At 31.3% G+C, this 9,313-nt stretch overlaps 1 protein-coding gene across 2 annotated transcripts in view; it reads left to right on the forward strand.

Moving 5' to 3' along the window:
• Window positions 1-7,792, forward strand: part of LOC106473748 (ADAMTS-like protein 1) — a 38,759-nt gene extending 30,967 nt beyond the window's left edge. For both annotated transcript variants that reach the window (XM_022403178.1, XM_022403183.1), the window contains exons 13-14: window positions 1,305-1,452; window positions 2,154-7,792. In XM_022403178.1, coding sequence (XP_022258886.1) covers window positions 1,305-1,452; window positions 2,154-2,263 — 258 coding nt within the window. In that variant the 3' untranslated portion in view covers window positions 2,264-7,792. The remainder of the gene's footprint in view (window positions 1-1,304; window positions 1,453-2,153) is intronic.
• The last annotated feature ends 1,521 nt before the right edge of the window (window positions 7,793-9,313 follow it).

Genomic DNA, 9,313 nt, shown 5'->3' on the forward strand with positions numbered 1-9,313 from the left:
ATAATAATGATCTTATTTGTTACAAAATATGCTATCATTTTGGCCGAGACTAATTTTTTTCTGATGAGTAGTTGTATTTACTTATTTTTTATTGTAAGATTATTAAAATTTTTCACAAAATCAATATGCTATACATCTAAGTCTTATAAGAGAATTAATTATGTATATAAATGCATTAAATACATAAATTCCAAAGTGAAGCAAGCTCGCCAATGTTTAAATTGAACCAAATTTTTTTTAGTTTTATGAATTAAACACTATTTGAAAGCTCCCAAAGTAAAGCATATCCAGCAATTTCTATGGAACATATTTCTAAAAATTCTGAAAATCAGTTCTCAAGAAACTTAAATAATAACTTCTTTTAATCCGAAAGGGGCTAACAAATCGATTGGCCCTGCTGGCGACTATTCTTAACCGAATATAAGTATTGACCGTCATTCGTATAAAGCATCAACATCTGAAAGTGCAAAGCTTGTTTGGTAGCTCCATGTCTCAAACCATAAACCCTCGTATACTTAGGCCCATACACTAACGATTACCTATTAGGCCACTCTCAGGCCCGCAGATCTTTGTAATGAAGCTCTAAAATGTTATTGATTGAAATAATGGTTTCCTTCTTCTCTTAAAAATTAGAATAAACCAATGTTTTTGTGTCGATAACATGTTATTTATCTTGCTTCAAGTTGTAGAGACCTGGTATGACCTGAGACTGCAGAGACTACAAATGATCAAAGATATTTTCTGTGGGTGCTATTTCAAGAAGTTATCAATATACATTTCTGAAAGAAGAAGAAGAATTTCACTTAATATTTTATGTTTTGTTATTATATTTTGTCAATAAAAAAATTATTATCGTGTCTTGTTTCTAATACTCGAGTCCCCCAGTGGCAAGTCTGAGGGCTGCTTATAACGGTAAAAACCGATATACCCGGTGGTGGGTAGAGCACAAATAACTCATTGCGTATCTTTGCACTTATCATCAATAGAAAAAAAATAATGATTCAATATTCTGTCTCATGTGGCCTAGTAATTAGGGTGCTGGTCATATTGTAAATACAAGGGTTCACGGTTCGCGCCTCCTTGCCCCCAAAATAAAATCGCACCCATTACTTTGGGGCCGTTGGTGCATTATAAGAGTGACGGTCAAATCTCACTATTCGATGTAATAGAATAGCTCAAGAGTTGTCAATGGGTACTGTTGAATAGCTACAGTCCCTCTAGTCTATCAATTTAAAATTAGGGAGAATAGCCCTTGTGTAGCTTTGTGTGAATACTTGAAACAAACCAAACTATTTTCTTGGCAGTGTACAGCAACTTGTGGTGATGGCGGTTTTAGGAGTCGGATACTTCAATGTGTTTGGTTTGGTACTAAGGAAGTTGCAGGAAATGCCTGTCGGGATCAACCACGTCCTAGCGTGGTACAAAAATGTACTGGACCTCCGTGTACTTCAAGTAAGTCCTTAACAAATTTATGTTAATTTTCTAAAAGCAATGAATAAACTATTATTTCAATTTGGTGCTTGGTCGTTGTAAAAATAACATGTGTAACTAAATGTTGTACTAATAACAAAATATGGTTAATAAAAGTCGTAGTTAATCGATTAGTTTATATTTTAATAAAACCTTCCAATGTTTTTTAAACATAAACAACGAAGTTTATTCTCATTTCAGTTTGAATCTGGATCATTGGATGTATTTTAAAGCTTTAAGTGGCTGAATAGCAGTCAGTACGAAACTGATTTAAGCATGCGAGCTCAGCGAAAATTTGTTGTATTTTTGACTAGAATACCTTATTGATGTTCCTATGTAACTGAAACAAATAAAAAACAAGTTGTTAGTACATTTTTAATAGTGAATGTAGTTTTGTCACAATAGAACATTTACTGAATGTTCGGTCAAGCCTCTGGCTGTATTTAATACTAAACTGATGATAAAATATTTGATTGGCTTTAATACTAAATTGATGATCAGGCTTTTGACTGGCTTTAGTACTAAACTAATGATCAAGCTTTTGTTTGGCTTTAATACTAAACTGATGATCAAGCTTTTGACTGGCTTTAATACTACATACATAAACACATAGCTTATAAAAAATGACAAATTGTCTACCCATAAATCTTAACATGCTTTTTTTCATACTAAACTGTTTTCAGGTATCCAGTGTGTAGACTTGTCGCAATATTGTGGATTGGCAAAGACGCTGAACATGTGCAGGATGTCGCATTATCGTGAACAGTGCTGCAAAACCTGCTTAAGAAGATAAAATGTTAAAGTTGAGGGCATGGAGTGTCTAGACTAGACGTGAACTACGGGTGATGTAACGGGTTATGTATCGTCAGTCGTTTCTTAAGAAGAAAGTGCTCATTTAACGCTAATGTGTGCCCTCTTAAATAATAAGGTAGTGAAAAAAATATAGCAAATCTCAAAAATATTTCGTTTCTATCATGCTGATGAGGCTCTTCAGTATTTTCTCCTTATTTAAATTAAGCTGATGCATTGTGAGTGAAGCCGAGCGTCGATGTTAGGCCAATTCGTGTTCTGTGTATAATTTTTATTTTTCATTGTTGGTGAATTCTCTCCGTGTGCCATATATATCTATATATATATATAGGATGTTTAACTTATACCTAAACAGGAAAGGTGTTTCCAGTTTACTATTTTATTGTGTAAATGGTCGTTCCCAGGGATTTTGCTAGTCAGCTTTCTCCAGTATCTTGGGATTTTCAATGAAAAGTCCTTAAAAATAGCACCTCAAGCTGGAAACATTTTTACGTAAGAGATACAAGAATAACTATTTTGAGACACGAAATATTCAAACTATAAGAATAAATATGTTAATTATGAGACTGAAGCACGGAATAAGAGAATTTGTGGCACCTTTGGATTAACGACCGTGTGAAAATGTCTGTAGTTTTAAACTTTTAGCATTGTACTCTACCACTGTTGCATGAAATATTGAGCCCTAGAATGAAACGAATGAGTAAAGCTGAAACTGTCGTTTGTTTAGTCATTTTAGTGTGAAAAATGACTAATTATTACTACGTGATTTGAAGAGGAAGGTTAATAATTTATGGACATCAATGTGATTATGAGTTGGTGAAAAACTAAATGACCATCCTGCATCTCAGACTACTCAGCGATTACTTTCAACCAAATGCATTCCATCTTATGTGAGAACATCATACGAGAGCAACTAGACAAGACTGCCATAGAAGCGTTTAAACTCTACTAACAGAAAAATGATTTGAGGATAAAAGTATTGAAAGCTCAGATATCTCATAGTAATACAGAAAAGTTATGTGTAATCTTTGTTGTAAGTGTTAATGTTATTGACGTGTATACTATGTTGTCTTTGGCATTGGAGATCCTAAGAACAATGGTTTGTAAATGAATTGTTTTGTTAGCATATATATTATAATATTATATTTCAGTTTTGGGAAACGTATCATCAAATTATTACAGTTTTTTTTTCTCTTTAGCATTTTATAGCTTAATGTCGAATATCTAGTACGTAATGTCTGTCTGGCTATTTAATAACATTCTGACATTTACATGGGTCTTTACACGGCGCTACTTGCTAGTCTATAAACTAGTTTAATAAATCTTGCGGAATTTCTCAATTGATTGAAAAGTTCATAGATTATACTAAATTGTCCAATTTCGATTCGAAACGAAACTAAAATAATCAAAATAGGGCATGCTAGCATCAGATATCCGTTCCTATGACCCTAAATCTATACACCTTGTAAATATCATTTCACAATATTTGTAACAAAATTGCAACTCTTAAATGACAAAAATAGTTTTTACGTAAGGATTATTCTTTCTATCTCATTTAAAATTATCACTACGTTTGTTTAGAATTTAAAGTTGAAAGCTAACGTTTCAATCAGCAGTAGATTTTAGATGAGAAGTTATTCATGCTTTTTCTTGTTATGCTTGATAAATATTTATGAGAGAAAAAATATAGCTTTATCTAAAGTTTAACCTTTTCTTTGTAGTTAAATTAGTAATGAATAGTTATATTATAGTGTAAAAGTTTATCTGTGAGCTTTATCTAAAGCTTGAACTTTTCGTTTTTATTGTAGGTCAACTGATAAAGAGTGGTTATATTGTAAATAGTATGTAAACTATCAGAAGTTTTTTCTTTCTCTTTTTGTAAGTCATTCTTTTCTGACCAAAATTTACACATGATTGAGGTACACAACGAAATAATTAATCTGGAAGTTTTATCAATATTTTCTTCCCGTTCCTTGGATGGAGATACTAAAGCGAGTCATTGATAGATTGATTAGTGTGTTACAGTCTTTTGTTTTAACACAAGCTGAATTGCTTCTTTATGTGGGTCATGTGCATTAAACTTTATAGTTGTAAAAATTACCTTGTGAAACTTCAAATAAATCTTAGGTACCGGCTAATAATTTTATGTGTTTAAAATATACAGCTATATTTCTAAAGATAGACATAAACAACCCGTGACGCATGGAATTTTTATTTTAATTTGAAGCGTGTTTAGGCTTATGATTGGGCTTCAGCGAGCTTTTTCACTTTTGTCCAATAGTAATGGCTCACTATGCAGTTTCTTAAACCTTCAATTGTAACAACAGTTATAAAGCAGGAATGATTATTCAAAAATGCTGAAACTTCTTTTAGTATAAACTAACATGCAGCACACAAATAAGAAAATTATTCAAATAAGTAAACTCTATCTAGCTTACTATTGGTTCCAATCGTGAATTTTATATAATTTTGATCTAAGTGTCAGACTTCGATACATGTGACAATATGTAATAAAATATGGTTTGCTGCATCTGATTTAAATTATAATTTAGTCATTTAATAAAATTTCGTTTTGTTTGCTCATAAAGTTCTGAATTAAATCAGGATTTTAAAAAAATTCACCAAAATAATTATCGCTATTTATAGACTATAATGTTTTAAGGCTTAACAAATATGATAAAGCATAGAAGTATATTTTAATGGAAAATTCGACTAATATGTGACTCATTTTCATTCTTATAACTTTTATAAAAATTATTTTGAAATTTTTTCTATGTTTTCTTTTTAATGACTGGATATTTAGAACTATATATCTCACCCAAGTATCAAGAGCATAATGAAATATATTTAATATTTTCGAAGTCTTCTTTTATGCAGTTCTACAATAATTATTACTCAGGAGAAGCTGACAAAAAATTGTAAAAACAAAATCCCTAGAACTAACGCCCTTATAATTTATTTGTGAGAATCGTAATTTATAATTTTTCTCCAAAATCTTTACGTGAACTACTTCAGTATTCATATATTAGGTACTCTTTTCCTATAAGGATTAATTAGAAGAGGTAATGTTTCGAAGGTCTATAAACTTAAAGAATTTTCTATTAGGTAATGAAATATTCAACTAAAGGTTAAGACTTTATTCATAAATTGAATTTTAGGTTTCTTTTAATCATTTTTAGGAGTTCATAACTTGCACCAGATTATTGCTATTTCAGTACATTTTCCTATCACTTTCAGCCTAATAATATTATATCAATTAAGATTATACAATAACGCCGTTCCTTTCTGAAACCTGGTGTTGCATCTGTATAGTAAAGTGCACTTTTATTAACAACTAGAATAGTTCACGTATTTCGAATCGGAATCATATTTTGTGCACAAAAATTCGGCATTATTACAATTTAAAAACAGCAATAATTAAAAGGGGATTTATTATAGTGTTAGATATGCGTTGAAACAAGTATGTTAAGCCGTAAAACATACTAGAAAATAGAAGAAGAAACCATCTTAATAGGAACGTTTAATTGGTCAAACACTGGTTCTAGTCCTGTACTGTTTTTGTGTACGCCTATGCGTAGCTCTCTCCTCTGTTTTCCTGTTGTATTCTGTAAATAGAATTGAAATGTTGAAATACATTTATGATTGCAATACGAGCTTTAATATCTCTGAAAATGTTATTGATAAGACATGTGAAGTTCGCTTGCAATCTAACGTTTGTGTAAATGAAGCAATAACAAAGTAGTTATAGTATCACGTGTTTGTCAGTTTACTGTCAAGTTTAGGTTAAATTTTCAATCTGAAAATAACTTATTAAACATGTTATAATATTCAGTTTTCAGTGATTATGAAATGGTTCAGAAACCAAAGAGAATATGTTAGGACCAATTATAGAGTTGAAGAAAAGTTTGTCTCAGGGTATGGTTATCAATAATTTATATCAAAAATATTTCCTATGCGTCATAACGTGTATATAAACGTGAATAATCAAAGACGCTGGAATCATTGTTAGGCCTAAGTAGATTAGTGAAAGGCAATATAGGTTTATGAAAATAAACATGCATAGAATATCAGCAAAAATCTACTGTTGATGGAATGAAGAAACTGTTTTATACTGCAAATGGGGTTTGTATAATTGACGATGTATATACACAAGTCAGGTATGCAGGAAGTCACTTATCGTAGTAAATTTCGCTTTATTCCATTAAATGGAGTTAAAAGATATTTCAAAGAATTTTAATTGATTAACTATTATGTTTCATGTGACTTTTACAGCACTGTTTTTATATATACATACATATGTTTGTGTGTTATGTAAAAACATAATTTAAATGAGTTAGATTTATTAGAATAAAATATTTTACACTTATTTTATTCTTTTTTCTAAGTAACGAAACTTTTGATCAAAGTTTTTTGTGGTTTAGTACTGATATTAATTATTGTGTGTTCTTAAAAAGTTCATGAGGAATGTGTATACGTTGTTTTGCATATTGTGCCCCCTCCCAAGTCCTATCGTAAAGAAGAGTTTTTATATTTGAATATTTCACTTTTAATTACAAGTATATTTTTTCTTTAATCTTTCAAACGTAATATTTTATGAGCATTAAGGTTGATTATATTGAAACTTTGTTGCGGTTTGATCACTGCCGTAGTGTTAATGAGCCTTTTCTGTGAATAACATAATGGCATTATTAATACTGACAAATTCAAAATTAGAGAAGATCGGCGTAGGCCTGGTTAGCACGCTATGGAAAAGTACAATAATACTATAAGTGGTTTGCCAGCAATAAACTGGCTAACTTGTAGTAACATATACGTGTATTAAATTTTAAGAATGTAGTTAATGAGAAATCCAGGGATATGTATCGTATCTCTGAAAATATTTCGTTATTCAATTTTCTTTAAACGTTAGATTTAAATGTCGTCACAAGATGCTCCTTTGTGTTTTCCTGTGGTTATTGGATTAATGCAGATTCTCTATTGCAAGTTTTCTTCTTGCATTTTGTGTTTTGCTTCATTTGATGTAAGCAAATATGTGAATATTTAAAGAAGGAATATAGAATTCAGAACTCTCAGCACTAGTTTCCTGGTTGGTTAGCCTGAATGTCGTAGAGAATTGAAGTCACATAGGTAATAATGAATTTTGATACTGTTACTTGCCCTTGAAAGCATACGTCCTTCCTGTGTGAGTCTAGTTTTGCCTCTAAATTGCGTGTAGTGACAGGAACAAGAGGTAGGTTACAGGTGAAAATTTTAGAGCTGTGTAGAAAATACTGAATTGGCAAAAAGTGTGCTATTTTTAAGACTATTCTTACGCCATCTTATTCAGTATATTGAACAATTGATGCTTGCACATGTGCTTATTATGATACGAATCACAACATTCCAATGTTATTTAGGCGTAGTGCTATACATGTACACAATATTTATGTTCTAGTTTCTGGCATATGTGTGTGTGTGTGTGCGTGCATGAAAATGTTCCCCAAGAAAAATAAAGTTAAGTAATGTAGTTAAACTTGAGTTGTTTGCATTTTTTGTTTTACAATATTAATATAAACAAATAAGACACAGTATAAAATCTTTAGAGATTTTTTTTTTTCATATTATTGTAGAAACTATAGAAGCTACACAGTGACATAAAAATAAAATAAAAGTTAAACAGAAGTGAAATATACACCTAACTTGTTATACAAATATATTACTTGCATAAAATATATATACTTGTTACTCCCTGTTTAAACAAGATGTCTAGAAATGATTACTTCAGTATGAAAGTGTCACTCTACGACGAAGGTAGTGCTCAAGGGCCATCAACTTTAGCCATTTAGTGAAAATATATCAAAACATTACAAAAACTCCATTTGTTCCATCTCGACACCTAGCAGCAATAAATCATATTTTACTGTATGTTGCACTAAGTTTCTTGGAGGCTATAACGAAGCTTGAGTTTATCAAATAAACCTAATCCACCTTTTGAGAGAACAGAAATTAATAAAATTCCACAAAAACAAGTTCAAAGGATTAAGTTTGGAGAATTTCGGAGGTATGAATAGTCGATATATTATGTGCAATAAAGTGCTTCTCTCAGGCAGTAGCGACACGGGATAATCCAATACGGATGCCATGTTAAAGCAGAAGAGGTGTGTATATTACGGTTCACAGATTTCCCGTAGAGCAAAAATAAGGTCCAATAAATAGGGGTTCCAAAAAATATGATATCACGCAATATGGGTCCGTTTACTTTTTGGACTGCGACTGAGTCCATCAACAAAGAAAGAGTCCGTATAAAAAATGCACAACAACAATCTTTATTCATGAAATACATTCAGAGTAAACACCAGACAAAGCAATATAACACAAGGGTAAGTGTCTTTGTAGATACTTTACAAGCTCTCACAAATAGCAAACGTTTCTATATCTAAATATTGACTAAAAATCTTAGCAAAATCTCTCAACACAAAATCCAAATTTTAATAAAAAATCTGTCAAACAGGGTAGAACCTGCTTTTAAATGCTAAGATATAACAACTGTAATAAAGCCAGATTAATCACGCTACGCTTCTCGTACATGTGACCTAGAGATATTTGTATTCCTTCATAGGGACGTGAAAGCGCCAGCCTATTACCCGATTCGCCAACAGAAAAAACAGTCATATATTTCAAGATGTCACAGTGAAATAACAGTACCTTTCCTGTAAAAGAACACACAACTTCCACGTGTCCGGTTAACACTTCCCTGACTATGTTTCATCCACGTGTTACTACAATTTGAAACTAAGGGATAAACTCGTGCTTCCAGTACAATGTATGTACTAGTATTATTCGAAAACTGAAACAGTATTTAATAAAAAGAAAAAAACAGGGTTGAATCCTCGACCTCCCGCGCATACAAATCATGTGCTATGTCATATGAGTCAAGGACAAAAAAAAATTTTCACATGTGCAGAATTATTAAGTGGAATACCATATATGTGAAATGGGTGTGTTTTAAGTACATAAATCATTTAAATAATACTGTTGTATTATTTAGTTGGAC

The sequence above is a fragment of the Limulus polyphemus genome, unplaced genomic scaffold, assembly GCF_000517525.1.
Source record: "Limulus polyphemus unplaced genomic scaffold, Limulus_polyphemus-2.1.2 Scaffold134, whole genome shotgun sequence".
Classification (NCBI taxonomy): Eukaryota; Metazoa; Arthropoda; class Merostomata; order Xiphosura; family Limulidae; genus Limulus; species Limulus polyphemus.